Raw genomic sequence first — 15,522 nt, forward strand, 5'->3', positions numbered from 1 at the left:
GCTAGCGAGAGAGTTGCCGACATCGACGGTTATTTACGAAAAAAGAATAAAAGACTGGCATTTTTGGAAGCGATCGAGTAGCTGAGGTAGGCAGGGATACGACTTGGGCCCAAGAACGCTGAATTTCAGCAGTAATTTGGCTTTTTACGTCAAGTCCAAAAATGGATTTGAAGTCACCAACTCTACGTACGGGTCTGTGTAGGGCTGTGGTGAGCGGGGCTATTAGCTGTAGCGGAACACACAGCATCGTACGCAGGGCTAGTCATACTGCAGTTCCAACTTTCCCCGACGTTGTTGGGATTGCCCTTCAAGTGTTGACGAGGAGTTTGTGTGCGAAGTTGAATAAAAGTAATCATTAGGTGCATTACTTGAAATAGGGAATTCGTTGACGTTTCTTGGCGAATTCAAGGATGCCTCCAGAATTTTCAGGTGATGTTGATTACACGCGAATTTACAAAATTTACTGAACATTTGCATTTTATAATATCATGCTCAGTAGGCCTAAATTCGGTTGGCGATTGCGCCTCCATCAGTCCATAGCGCCCAGTTCATATTTTGGTTTATAAGCCCTAAAAAGTTTACAAAGGTTCGCATTTTCGCGGATATTGTAACATTTTCTCTCAATAAACCGCCTACCAGAAACAATGTGTCAACGGTGCAACCCGGGTTTGCAACCATGGAGCTACTTGGCAGCTCCATGTTGCAAGATTGTTGGTTGGTCGTTGTATGACGTATGTCAGAGCGTTTTAATTTCGTCATAGGTCACGTGATAAAATCGGCCATTGATCTTTGTTGAAATTAGAACCAAAATGGCCGCACCATGGATAGGAAATCAGGCGGCCCAAGCCGCGCAATGGTAAGCTATACTGCGCTATTTCAATCTGCTTTACCGTAATTTTATGATAAAATGTAGCTTTAGCACCTAAAATATCATTTAGACTGGTTTCGCGTGAAATATCTGAGTTGTGATACGCGAAAAAAGGGCATCGAATTTTGATCCAGACCAAACTGCTACCTCCATGCTCAGTACAAATACAGTGAACTGCACGCCACTTGCTCAAACATTGGCGAGCAAATAGCCAATCGCCCTGAAATGTCTGTGCCGTTTCTGGCTAAATTTTCCTCACATTCTTAGATTTTACCACAAGGTTAAATTGATGTGGCTCATTTGACGACAAATCGTCGTAAAAATTCATTAGCTTGTGTTCAAAGGGTTCTCGTTCAATAAGAAAATGCGTGTACAAATTGTGTGCGTGACATCTTCTACCTCTCTTATCCATGTCCATGGCACGCAAAGTGACCTTCAAGTCGACAACAGCGACTTCGATCCCCGGGCTTCGATCCACAGTCCCTCTATCGTACCTGGAAAACGTATACTTCTTCAGATGTCAGTTAAATTGTAAATGTATGGAAACTACAATTTATAAGTATGATTATATTGTTAGGAGAATACAATTCCATCATGGAGCTAAAAAAAGAGACTCCCATTATTCAAATGTCATGTTTGCACAGCTTGCGTGGTTCCTCGATGGCAGTTTGTACCGTACCCCTTGAAATGACCAGGCCCCTCTTCCAAAACCAGTTCTCTTGACCCCTAGACACTAAAATTCAAGCTTTAATGTTCTTATGTCCTGTGCATCATCGATTTATACTATTAAAGTAGAATTTATACAAACTGGCATAAAATGGCCATATTAGAAATGGCATTTTGACCTGGATACATTGGCATATGAATGCAGATTCAGTCCCAGTTTCTAGTTGCAATGGCTGTTGTGCATAATTTATAATTGCAGTTCACATCAGCAGGAAAAGAATGTATACCTTGGTAACTGGTCGTTTAGGCACCAAGTCTGAGCTAAAACCTCTAGATAATGTTTTATCTACTGAGCTCCTTTCAGTGATAGTGCATTTTGATTAGCCATGAAATAGGGAATCCATGGGTGACAAAACTTGCAATTGGGCACTGTACTTTGCTGTCAAATACTGACTACAGGTAGAGGGGACTACAGGTAGAGGGGACTGCAGGAGACTTTCCTGTCATGGAATCAACCAAGCTTCTGTGAGTAGACAGGAGAGAAATTGGCAATGTTTTGAGTTCCAGAAAGATTCAAAAATCTATCAAAAACATCTTTCAAGACGTGCCTAACGTACAGCAACTTAAGGCTCTAAAAGATATTCCTGTACATTCTTTCAATATTCATCACACATTCATTTTAGACCAGCTGTATTCCAAAAGTGACCGTATAGTATGCTTTCCCAGTACTTTAGCTTCAAATCAAGCCATTAGAAAATGTGCATGCAAACGATTGTAGAAATCGTGTAAGAATGCAATGATACTTCAATACAGCAGCCATTTTGTGAAATGTTGTGTTTCTAAATTTTGAGGTCACTTTGTGACAATCAATAGTAACGTTTTGGGTAATTTGTTCTGTGCTTCTGTACATTCACTAGTACTTTTTTCTGAAGATAATACTCTGTGATCTCTGTAGAACAGTGAAATTTGAGTGTTTAAATCATGGTACCTATGTTTCAATGTTCTTCCAGGAGCCAGCAATACAATGCCAGTTTTGTACCATCGTCAACCTTAAAAGGTGAATCCAGCACCACTGATATGGAGACTACTTCACAAAGTGAAAATCCTGCTTGGGAAAGAGCAAGGAAGGAGTTGGAGAAAGCGCAACGAGAGTCAAAGAAGAATACTCCTGCTGGGAGTCAGAAGCAGCAGCAGCAACAACAACAACAACAACAGCAGCAGTCTGTGTATGGTAAGCCTGGTGTTGACAACCTCAACACAATGCCGTGTTCTTCAAATTCTGTTAAATATTGAAAATCAATATTTATGGTCAGCGGTCTGGGACCATAGTCGTGTGACCTGTTTGATTATCAGCGCCAATCTTTTACCGTGTCATTCACTCTATCTCAAGGTGAGACTAGTATCTACATTACATACAATCAGACAGTGGAGGTTACCCTGTTGCTTTCAATCCTTTTTTCTCTACAGCCAACTACTATCAGCAAGTTGGAATGATGCAGGTTCCATATCAGGGATACAGTCCCTATCAAATGCAAGGGAATTATCCATACTACCAAGGCTACCCACCTCAACCGACAGTAAGTATCAGCTCTTGCCAAACAGCAGGCAGCACATACCAAAAACAGATATTTTAGATACCCAAAGCATAAGAAACAAATTTCAGAAAACAAGCCTCGTCAATATTCCCCTAAACATAGCTGCAGTAGCCTGTAGTATTGTTAGGATTTATCTCATGGGTTGAATGCATAACAGGAAAAAAATCAGAGCAAAGAATATATGGCTTTATCGATGAAATATGGAAACAATCAAAGAGACAATATCTATTTTGTGTAACAAGCAATGTTTGAAATACCACGCAGGTACCAGGCGCTTTGAATAAATATACATGTATAAACTGTAGTCTACACGTCACGTGAATGATAATTCATGTATTATCTGCACAGAATGTACCAATGCCACAGTATCAGGGCATGCAAGGGGGTTACATGCATCCACAGTCAAATCAACAACAGTGGCAACAGCAGCAACAACAGCAACACCAGAATGACAACCCCCCTGAGAAGAAACCTTCCTATGCTGATAAAGTGAAAGGAAGAAATCAGAATAACAATTGGAACCATGGAAGACAGCAGCAAAATAATTTTAAACGTACGAATTGTGCTATTGTACTTTTGATGAGAAAAATAAGCCCAAGTAGCCGGTACCGTGGTGAACAGAGCAGATTACTCACAGATTGTGTGATTGCCTTATCCATTCAGAGGTCGTATTACACCAATATTCACCAAGCGTCTTTTTGAGGGGCGGAGGGAGGGTCACCTCTCAACTGGGTCTTAAAAGGAGATTCAGAATTTCCTTACAAATGGCAAAATTTAACCCTTTCACCAACATGGTTTGTCCCAAATCCATTGTTTTCTATGGTAAAGTTGGACCTGTACTTAGGGAACTGGGGGTGAAAGGGTTTAACTTGTTGGACTGAGTCAGTTTGTGGTGTGTGAAATTTATTGGTACCTCGTAAAGTGTTAACTCTCAGAATAAAAAAAAGATGGGGTCAGCGTAGTCTTCTTTGCAAGTCCTGACTTACACCTGGAAAAGTGACTGCTTTTACTTTAACGTAAAATCTGTACTGTGACAATTGTTCGTAATTAGACATGTTTAGTAATGCCTTGCTCAAGAACACAACAAATCTGACACTGGACTGACTTTCTGATATTGCAGAAGCCCCTGGAGCTGGTGGAATACGTTTCAACATAGCCAGCAAGCCTACGCCAATGACAAATGCTGCCAGTGGGATTACTGAGAAGGGAAATGAATATGACAATAATTCTAATAAAGGGAATGCAATGGCACAGCAGCAAGGACATCAGAATGACAGGTAAGACCTGTAAATATAATCTGTCAAATTGAGAATTTTCCATTTAGGAAATTTGTGGAGAAGGGGAATGGACATGTTGTGTGGTAAACAGACATGTATTTTGAACGTCAGCTGATTTCTGTTTGTGAATGTTTTTGTGAAGTATCTGAGTGGAAACGTTCAAAATCATGAGCAATATTCCAACGTTAGCAAGTTTGGATTGTTTACATGAGAGTTCATAATATTGCACTTTCAAATACATGGTTTTTCCATGTGGATGTATAACCCATAATAGGCCATCAGAGCCTGTTGGTCTAATACCTTAGCAGCAAGTACACACCTCAAGCAAAGAATAGCGACCACCACAGTTCCCCAGGTTCTTCAATATTTTGAAATGTGCATGCAAACTAGATAAGCCCTTACCTCCAGAGCAATGAAGTAACATGTTCTTCTGTGTTTACAGCTTTCCTCGTCAACCAGCTTCCACCGATGACTGGCCAGCCAGTTTAAAGTGAGTTTCAGATGTGATATTATCTTGACTTAAAACAAGTCTCCCAATTTAGCAGTTACATTATAACTTCCCAAATTGTTTTCAAAATTGATAATAAAAGTATTTGAAAAACTCTTGCCTGGCTTTGCTGGTAGGGTCTGACTGAGAAATGATGAGTTAAAATATCAGGATTTCTTTTAGTTAAGACTTGGATGCAATGTTGCAGTAGCATACGGAAAGGTGAAAATATTTACGTGACTCAAAATATAAAAACCTCAATTTCACTGTTTTCACAGAGAATTTGTTCAGCGTGCTTTCTCCAAATGTGAATCTGAGGTTGACAAAGACCGAGTTGAAGTCGTACTGAAAGGAACTCTCACACGTGCCTTCAATGATGGAACAGCCTGGACCAAGGATTGGAGCAAAGAATCTTTACCTGTGTAAGTCAGAGTCCTTACTCAGTACATTTGATTTGCTTTTTAAATTTTCAATGGTTGATTTATGATTCGTATGTATAAAAAATATCCAACATGATTTTGTCAACTGATTTAAAATCATGAGAAATGTGTAATTCAAGTTTTACTGATCATGCTGTTTATTCCTGTATACTTTAGTTCACTTGGTGATAAACCCCAAGAGCAGCCACAACAACGACAGTCTCGTTGGGAGGATAATTTGGCTGGTCGTGGCATCATAGCACAAGGTCGTGATTCCCCGATGCAACCAAAGCCCAGACCAAGATTTCAAAGGGGACATCAGAGGGGAAGGCCAGGCTTTGGTTATTCACGGGGCCGTCGAAGCAGGTCACGAAGTTGGAGCAGATCCCGAAGTCGTAGCAGGTCAAGAAGTAGATCACGATCACCATATTCTCGATATTCTAGGCGTAGAAGGTACAGGTAAGAAATCAGTTCGTATCAGGGCACACAGGAGGTATTAAAATAAATCTTACTTTGTCTGATTTCTAATATTAAGGTAGTTTGCGCCTCAAAAGTGAAAAAAAAAATTTAAACTTTTGCTTGAACTATCCCCAATGAAACTTTCAACCATCCTCTTACCAAATCAAGAATATAAATCAGGTGTGACTGTGCAAAGTTTGTTGCTTGATTTGTGTTTACTACTGAAGTCTGTGAAGTATGTGATATTGATACACCATTATGAGAATAAGTAAACCAGCATGCTGTTTTACATGTCGTACATGTAAGAAATACCTACATTTCTCCACATGTAACATTCATATGATCATCATATATCCACATTTCTTCACGTGTAACACTCATATGATCTTCATTTCCCCAGTGTCAGTGACAGTGGAAGTGAGAGCTCTGGCAGTAGGGATGCACCAAAACCCCAGGAGCAATCCTCAGTAAGGCGAGGTAGACGCCGAGGCCGTGGCCGAGGAGGGGGCAAGAATGATAGGCGCCGAAACAAAGGGAAGAACAAGTATGTCATTGTATTCACTCCCCTAATGCCTTACATCTGAGGTCCAGTGAGGTATTGTTGGTGTGAACTGTGCATTTGTGAAATATGGAGGTCAACCTGCATCACACTTGAATGAGTCGTGCGTTTCTCAGCCTTCTCATGATTCTATGCAGGGACATTAAACTGTAGGCATTTCCCCGTGTTTGGACGCAAAACTTCATGTGTCAACAGACCTCGTAGCCTACAAAAATTCTATATACAATGAGACGGTCTTTTGGAATTGTCTTAAATACACAGACACTAAGAATATCATGATATTGATATGAAAATGTTCCCAAAGTAACTTCTTGATATTTAAAATTGGATTTTGATGTTATCATCAGCATCTTACTGCTTGTTAGTCCCCACGGACACCGTCCGGGGGGACTTATAGGTTTGGTCATGTCCGTGCGTCCGTCCGTCCGTGCGTCCGTCCGTGCGTCCGTCCGTTCACGCAGATATCTCAGAGACGCCTGGAGCGATTTCGTTCAAACTTGGTACAAGGATAGTACCCTACCTCATACAGATGCACGTCGATTTGTTTCACAATGCGATCAAATTTGGCGGTGTTAGAGGACTTTTTAGTTTTCACCTCCATAGACTCCCATGTATAAGGCAGTCAGTCCATAGACTCCCATGTATAAGGCCGTCCATAGACTCCCATGTATAAGGCGGTCCATAGACTCCCATGTATAAGGCAGTCCATAGACTCCCATGTTAAGGCAGTCCATAGACTCCCATGTATAAGGCAGTCCATAGACTCCCATGTATAAGGCAGTCCATAGACTCCCATGTATAAGGCGGTCTATAGACTCCCATGTATAAGGCAGTCCATAGACTCCCATGTATAAGGAAGTCCATAGACTCCCATGTATAAGGCAGTCCATAGACTCCCATGTATAAGGCCAAGAAAAATAAAAATTTAGTTTCTCATAGTATTCATATTGCAAAAAGGATGCAGTGACACAGTTTTTAGTCCCCACAGATAAAGTCCAGGGGGGCTCATAGATTGGGTCATGTCAGTCCGTGAGTCCATCCATGTGAGTCCATCCGTTCACGCAGATATCTCAGACACTTTGACAAATGTCACGTGACCTTGGTGACCTTTGACCTCGAATATACATATTTGTCCATAACTCAGTAACCACAAGTGCTAAAACTTTCATATATGGTATGATGGGACACCCTATGACGCCACATATTGTACCTCATTAATTATGTGCATATCTAATTTTGAGCGAGCCAATAGAGCTAGAGGTCTGATTTTTGGTATATATGGATAACTTAGCAATACAATTTTTTTTACAAAATGTCACGTGATCTTGGTGACCTTTGACCTCAAATATACATATTTGTCCATAACTCGGTAATCACTAATGCTACACCCTTCATATTTGGTATGATGGGACAGCTTATGACGCCACATATTGTTCCTCATTAATTATGTGCATATCTAATTTTGAGCGAGCCAATAGAGCCAGAGGTCTGATTTTTGGTTTGTAGGGATAACTTAGCAATACAATTTTTTTGACAAAATGTCACGTGACCTCAATGACCCTTGACCTCAAATATACATATTTGTGCATAACTCAGTAACCACAAGTGCTACACTCTTCATATTTGGTATGAAGGGACACCTTATGACGCCACATATTGTACCTCATTAATTATGCGCATATCTAATTTTGAGCGAGCCAATAGAGCTAGAGGTCTGATTTTTGGTATATATGGATAACTTAGCAATACAATTTTTTTGACAAAATGTCACGTGACCTTGGTGACCTTTGACCTCAAATATACATATTTGTCCATAACTCAGTAACCACAAGTGCTAGACCCTTCATTTGGTATGATGGGACAGCTTATGACGCCACATATTGTTCCTCATTAATTATGCGCATATCTAATTTTGAGCGAGCCGATAGAGCTAGAGGTATGATTTTTGGTATGTAGGGATCACTTAGCAATTCAATTTTTTTGACAAAATGTCATCTGACCTCGGTGACCTTTGACCTCAAATATACATATTTGTCCATAACTCAGGAACCATTAATGCTACACCCTTCATGTTTGGTATGATTGGACACCTTATGACGCCACATATTGTACCTCATTAATTATGTGCATATCTAATTTTGAGCAAGCCAATAGAGGTAAATGTACGATTTTTAGTATATAGGGATAGACTATAGGATAGAAATTTTTTATAGAAAATGTCATGTGACCTCTATAACCTTTTACCTACAATACACGATAATGTCAATAAATAAGTAACCACAAGTGCTATGTCCTTTATATTGAGTAGGATGGAAGACCTTATGACAACACATGCTTAACCTCGTTAATTATGCCCATATATAATTGTGGCCAAGCCAATAGAGCTGGAGGTCTGAATTTTGGCATATATGGATTAATTAGCAATACAATGGTTTTTTTTTCAAAATGTCACGTGACCTTGATGACCTTTGACCTTCAATATGCATATATATGCATATCTCAGTAACCACAAGTTCTTTACGCTTTGATTTTAATAGGATAATAGACCTTAAGATGTCACATCTTGTACCTCATTTATTATGCACATATGTATTTCTTGGCTGGCCAATACAACTAGAGGTCTGATCTTTTTTCCTGATTTAGAACCATAACTTATACATGCCTCTTGTTTCAAATTGGGAACAATGACATAGACCTATGTGTCCATAGATCTGAACATATACACTCCAGTGATACTTCTTAATGACCTCATTTCCCTGCCCCATCAAGACTAATACTCCTATTACAAGTGGGGACTATGTCATTGACAATGACTTGTTCATTATAAAATTGTATAGTGGACAAGACCTGCACAATTCAAAAGACTCATGAAACTTTGATTCAAACTTATTCACCGCAATGCTATTAGAGAATTTGCCATTACTGCTAGTTCTGGGAGAAAAAACTCTAAACATTGGTCAAAACAAGAAGTCAGAATTTGTGGCGTTCAGATCACTTCTGTATGGTATAAATCCATACCAGTCATACATAGCATTGGATCAGTCAGTTGTAAAGTTTGCATGTCAGAGCAAAATTAATTACTGATGTATGCCAGGAGGATTTGTCAGCTGTTATGAAATTGCCAATTCTAATCCTTTTATTTGTTACTTTTCATCCTTTTTGGTGGTCTTCCTCATTGTAATGTAAACATGCATTGTTTATTTTCATCTGCCAACAGAGAACCAAAGGGCTTTGAAGTGGATGAGAACGACCCATTGAGGGCGTCACGTCTACAACAACGCATGGCACGCTTCCAGGACATGCTGACACAACCACAGCCCCGTCAGCAGAGACTTACCTTGAATATCAATGCTTATGCTGTAAGTTACAGTATCTGCCTCATATCACACTTAACTTTGCTATCCTTACCCACTGGACCAGCCATATATACAAATCACAGCTTGATTGTACAGTATGTTACAAATATGACATTTTTGATCAAGCCACTCTATGATAGTCGCAATTCTACATTTAACATAAAGACACCTTGTTTGATGTTACATATCTTTTAAAATACATAATTTTGTGAATCAGAGGATTAATGTATGATGTCCTCCAGGCAACCTGATTGGCCCAACTTAAAATTTTTCGTAAAAAGTCATAAAATATTTTTGAAATACAGCTTCAAACAGTATGCGTCCAATGGTGACAGTCTGAGAATGCGTTCAGTGAAATATAATTAGTCTGAAATGTTCCAAGAATGAATTGAGGAAGTGTTGCAAATATCAACATGGTATCAACGTACAATTTGTTAACCTGCATCACACTTGAATGAGTTGTGCGTTTCACAGCCTTCTCATGATTCTATGCAGGGACATTAAACTGTAGGCATTTCCCCGTGTTTGGATACAAAACCCAATGTGTCAACAGACCTCGTAGCCTACAAAAATCACATTGATTACTATTGTGCAGGTATTTTCTCCATATGTCGCCATCACTTGTTGATGTACAAGGTTGGACTGGAAAACATTCACGATATTTAGCCTTTAAATTTTCTCATGTATGTTTTCAAGAAGGGGGATTGTTGATGTGAGATTTGTAATTGATTTGTATTTCTTTCAGGACAATGATGACAGTGACATTGAATGGAGTACAGAGCCTGTGGTCGGAACAAGTGAAGAATTAGCCAAACCCTATCTCAGACTGACAGCTGTGAGTGTTACTGTGTCTTCATAAATTTTTTTTATTGTCTTTTCAATTCTGTCGTCTATTGCACAATTTAGTACTAGGAAAATAAATTACCCAATATTTACCAAGACTTACAATACAAACTGGTCACCATACCTGTTTAACTCTAGAGGGAAAAATGAAATTTTGATTAGAAAAACGAAGCCGTTGAAAACTTCATTTACTCCATAAGCTTCAAAGAGAGCCCCAACAAGTGGTAGACCAAACCAGTATTACAAAAGTTTGAGAGTCCAAATATCTGCCTGGGCACACTCACCTTAAATATGCAATTTGCCAATGTGAAAGAAGTGGTATTTGAAGTCCAAATGTCTTTAGATGGAGAGAGATAGAAGCGGCACTCATGTCAGGGTCTCTTGGCAATTGGCAGTGGAAGAATTCATCTGGGTAAAACAAACTCAGGGCATAGTCACATCTTTCTCTTTGTCACAAACATTCTCTTTTGCATCTCATCTCCTGTGTAGGCACCAGATCCAGCAACAGTACGTCCGGAGGAAATCCTAAAGAAGTCACTTCAAATGGTAAAAGATGACTGGAAGGAGAAACGTGATTATCGTTATGCATGTGAACAACTTAAATCAATCAGACAAGATCTTACAGTAAGTCCTAAATTCCCTGGCAAGTCTGTCTTGTTTGTTTGTCTTGCAGGAGACAATTATTAGTGGATAAAATCTATATTTTCATGGGAAGTAAATGAAGTTGTATAATTTTACTTGATCATAATACAAACTGTTGCATAGTGTCTGATCGGAGTTTTTGTTCCGTTCAGAGAATTTGCCCTCCCCTCCATTTCCTTGTAAACAGGCACAGACTTTCCACTATTTTCAATGGTACTGGGCCAAACCATTATGGTGAAAGGATTAACATGTCTGCTGTGACTGAATGTAGATTTCACAAATAAATCTGTGCCTTCCTGTATCTGTAATTCACAGAGTTTGCTTGTACCTTTCAGGTTCAGCGAATCAGGGACCAGTTTACAGTTGAAGTGTACGAAACTCACGCAAGAATAGCACTAGAAAATGTGAGTACCAAACGCTCTGTTCATGTTATCATTATCCTGATAAGCTCAATGGATACCAGTGTATTATGTGAAAAAATTATAAGTTCTTAAGTTTGGTATAAGCATAATGAACAACTCTGGATTGCAATGCCAAATATGTATAAGATCTGACAGGGAGTCATGGCACAGCTGTTAGTACATGCACAGAGCTGTGGCTAGACTTACCTCAAGTCAGTGGGCTGATTGTTTTATTAGTATATAACTTGAAGGAAGAAACTTCAGATAAACATTTTTGCCGGTTGTGGTGTGATTGTGCACTAGTGTAGTGATTGCGAGCAGTAACTAGCACATATGTCCAAGCAGGACACTGAATGAAAGTTTACAAATGTCAACCAACTGGTTAGCTAGTCTAAGATGCAGCTACAATGATGTCGGTGGTACCAAGGGAATCACAGGCAGAATAATCCAGTTGTTATATTGGTTTTAACTCACAACTTCATCGTCATAAATTATGCCATCCTATCATAGCCTACTCTGTATGTGTATGATAGGCTCCCCTCATTGAATGAAACCTTTCGCTACATCATGCAAAACATAACCAGATGTCTGTCTTTTTCTGAAAATTTCCAGGGTGACAGAGAGGAGTTCAACCAGTGCCAAACACAATTGAAGGCCTTGTACTCAGAAAATCTACAAGGAAATATAGAGGAATTTACAGCTTACAGAATCATTTACTATATATTTACAAAAAACACTTTGGGTATCCTTTGCAGACGCGTAGGTCTTCCGGAGCATTCTGAAAAGAATGTGCAAATAATGGTTCAATAATATTTAAGAGCATCTCATTGATCCATGATATGATGCATGTTAATTTGTCAAATCAAATTTACGAAGTAAAACTTATATTCGTCTTTCCCAGAAATGGTATAATATAAACACACAGTTGTATTATAAGCTGTAATGGATCACACATTGATTCCAATACAATTGTTATTGTCATGTCAATTCTGTAAGCCTCCTCCAGCAACACAGGCTAGATCCTGTTCTAATAACAGTACCAGTAATTCTCAAATGTCATTTTACAATACCTGCTATAGCATTTATAACTCAATTCAGCGTACAGAAACCTACAGTTATCTGCACCTGCAAACCCTCTGTGACTTTTAGAATACAAAACTGAAGGTAGTGAGCTGAAAAGCAAGTATGGTATCACTGTACAGATGTTTCTTCCTTGACCATGTCTTTCAGATTTGACAACTGCCATGGCGTCATTGAGTGCTGACTTGCGCCAGGACCCGTGCGTAAAACACGCATTAGCATTGCGATCGGCATGGGTCTCAACTAATTACAATAGATTCTTTAAACTGTATCAGGAATCACCCAAAATGAGCGGTTATCTTGTAGACTTGTTTATAGACCGAGAAAGAAAAGCAGCCGCCAAAAGCATCATCAAATCGTATGTTTATTTCTGCATTCTTAAATGTTTTTTAAGTTGTTTTGTTTTGATTAATTTGCACTCACTCACTTTTATTTTTTACCCTATTGTGTTCTGAGGTAAGTATGTAAATGCTGATGATAAGAATTGTTTAGTATGAGGTGGTCTGAGTAAGTGGTTATGGGTTAAGGTATAAGCAGAGTGAATATAGCTGATGATGTGAATTGGTGAAATGCAACATAACTCGCAGCATAAGCTATAAATATACATGTAGGAGTGTTGGTTCCTATCATTTGCTCACTCATACAATTTCTGTGTGTTATTGTAGGCTCCAACTTCACTCACCTCCAAAGTTAGATCCAATCCCATTGTCTACCAGTGGGCCCAGTGGACCTATACATTCAGGCTTTTGGGGTGACTGGATGTTGTTTTGTTTTCATTTGTATAGCACCTAACAGCCAGTCAAGGAGCTTTACAATGACAAAAAATAATGTGTACATAATGTGAAGTGCAGAATAGAAAATGACATCCCTATAACTAATAAAGATGCATCATTTTGAAAGCTACGAAATAAGCAAATAAGTGTCTTGTAATTGATAAAAAAATATCAAAAAATTTGTGCATGCATAGTGAGTACTTACAAATAAGGAAGTAACCAAGGCAATAACCTCTTGCACAGTATCCAGTACTTTGTGTTAAATTTTAAAATGCCAATTGTCTCGTACTATCGTGAGAGGAAAAAGCTTAAAATTGAAAGTACTGAGTGCCAACCAGCTAGTCTGTTTATTGAGCCAAAGGAAACTGTTGCTTTTAAAATCAAAAGATCATGTGTAATAGAAAATTTTTAAATTGGTCAACTATGTTTGTACATTGTGTATTGTACATAACAAACAATTTTTATTTCAGCTGTTCCAGAGTTGTAGGTAAGACTTTGCAATCGCTGTACATGATAGTTTTGGCCGTTGTACCGAGGATTACATTTCTAACTCACTCTTTTCTCTATTGCATTAGATATCGTCCCAGCATAGATGTGTCATTTGTCGAGCGCATATTGGCATTTCCGAACTCTGAGGACTGCGTAGAGTTTTTGAAAAATCTCGGCGTTCAGTTTACGGCAGATGGGCAAAAGGTGGACTGCAAACAGAGTCAGTCAGCTCTAAACAGCTGATAAGTGTGTCAACCCCGGGGATCTCACGCTATTTCAGGGGGTGTCCTTCCAATCTCACTATGTTTTTCAGTTTCTTCCCAGCACTTCCTGAGGCCAGTGTCCGTTTTCATGTATTAAGCCTCCACTGCTAAGTGGGACTCTGAGGTTAATCCATGCAGAGACGCCAGTCCAAGTTGGTGTTCAAAAAAAATGAAAAACCAGTCTTTGAAGCTTCCAGTTCTGCAAGCAAAAAGCTGAGTTGCGGTGAGCTGGTGCTTCAAAAGAGCGAGTCCGTATGAGTTCCCAGTAAATTCAGTCATTTTACTGGATCTCACCCAGACCCCTTCACACGTCAACCACTGTTTCCAGTTAATGCACACAGAGGGCAATCCAACCGTTTTAATAACCATCTGCAGCAGCAGCAGCCTCTAGTTTCACAGCCTCGTGGTCACGTCAATGGTATTGGTGTATATGGTAATGGTCCCAGAAGCAAGTTCCTTGCCCCATCACCTAGGTGGCGACAGCAGCAAGTGTTTACTAACCACAAAGCTAAAATCGGTTAGTGTTCCTTGTTGGCCTGGTAAATGGTAAGCAGCAATGAAGGTGACAACGACTACTACTGGTTTACTGGTAATGGTGCAATGGTGTGGTGTGATTACTTCTGGTTATGGTAAAGTTTATGGTAATCCACCCAACGGAGGTGTATGTCTATCTATGGTAATGGTCAGTACATGTTAATAGTTACCAATCTCACCCGTCTTCTTCCATAGCTCAGTGAATGCGAACGTTTTACTCACCAAGTCCTTCCGGTTTTACTGCCTTTTGTGAAAAAAAAAGTCATTCCGGTGCTTGAAGACGTTTTTTTCCCTTTGTAAATATGCTAATTCTTCGGACACTCTCAATGATATAGATATATATTGTTACAAAATGTCTGGTGGAAATTACAATAATGTAGATTTCATTCTAATGATAATGGACTGATTGCAGCTTCTGTTTGCGAATTTTGTTTCTCTGAATTCTTTTGTCATGTAATTTCTTTGTATTTTCCATTTTGTAATGTACTTTCCCCAGTGCTTCAAATGTATGATATTTAAGACCTATACTTAATATAGTATAGATAATTAAAATAAAGCTATTTGTAGAAATTCAATCCTAGGAGTGGTGTTGTTGTGTTTCATTAGTGTGAATGAAGTGTGCATCTGTATGTGAATGTATCTGTCTCATTACAGTAAAAGGTGCAATTGCCAATTTTCAGCCGTGTGTATATGTGTATGTGTTGGCGTGTGTAGCAGTGCTCTGTGTGTGTGGGGAAGGGATGTGTGATCTGAATCTGTTTGTCACTGGTAGGGGTCATCTTCAGTTCTGAGAAAACTAATATTACTTTTC

General features: G+C 39.2%; 1 protein-coding gene across 1 annotated transcript; it reads left to right on the forward strand.

Moving 5' to 3' along the window:
- Positions 1-757: 757 nt before the first annotated feature.
- On the forward strand, positions 758-15,286 carry LOC139151284 (leukocyte receptor cluster member 8 homolog). The gene is made up of 16 exons (XM_070723967.1): positions 758-856; positions 2,545-2,765; positions 3,002-3,111; positions 3,478-3,682; positions 4,250-4,406; positions 4,849-4,896; positions 5,172-5,315; positions 5,490-5,771; positions 6,172-6,315; positions 9,548-9,689; positions 10,432-10,521; positions 11,019-11,153; positions 11,507-11,575; positions 12,185-12,314; positions 12,803-13,010; positions 14,001-15,286. Exons 1-16 carry the CDS (start codon positions 810-812, stop codon positions 14,155-14,157), a joined length of 2,289 nt encoding a protein of 762 aa, XP_070580068.1. The 5' UTR covers positions 758-809; the 3' UTR covers positions 14,158-15,286.
- The last annotated feature ends 236 nt before the right edge of the window (positions 15,287-15,522 follow it).

The sequence above is a fragment of the Ptychodera flava genome, chromosome 15, assembly GCF_041260155.1.
Source record: "Ptychodera flava strain L36383 chromosome 15, AS_Pfla_20210202, whole genome shotgun sequence".
NCBI lineage: Eukaryota > Metazoa > Hemichordata > Enteropneusta > Ptychoderidae > Ptychodera > Ptychodera flava.

Bases quoted from the DNA above. Each gene is read 5' to 3' on its own strand.
- LOC139151284 (XM_070723967.1), top strand. From the start codon at position 810: ATGGCCGCACCATGGATAGGAAATCAGGCGGCCCAAGCCGCGCAATG. The intron at 857-2,544 runs GTAAGCTATACT...ATGTTCTTCCAG, and splicing joins GCGGCCCAAGCCGCGCAATG to GAGCCAGCAATACAATGCCA. The intron at 5,316-5,489 runs GTAAGTCAGAGT...TGTATACTTTAG, and splicing joins AGCAAAGAATCTTTACCTGT to TTCACTTGGTGATAAACCCC.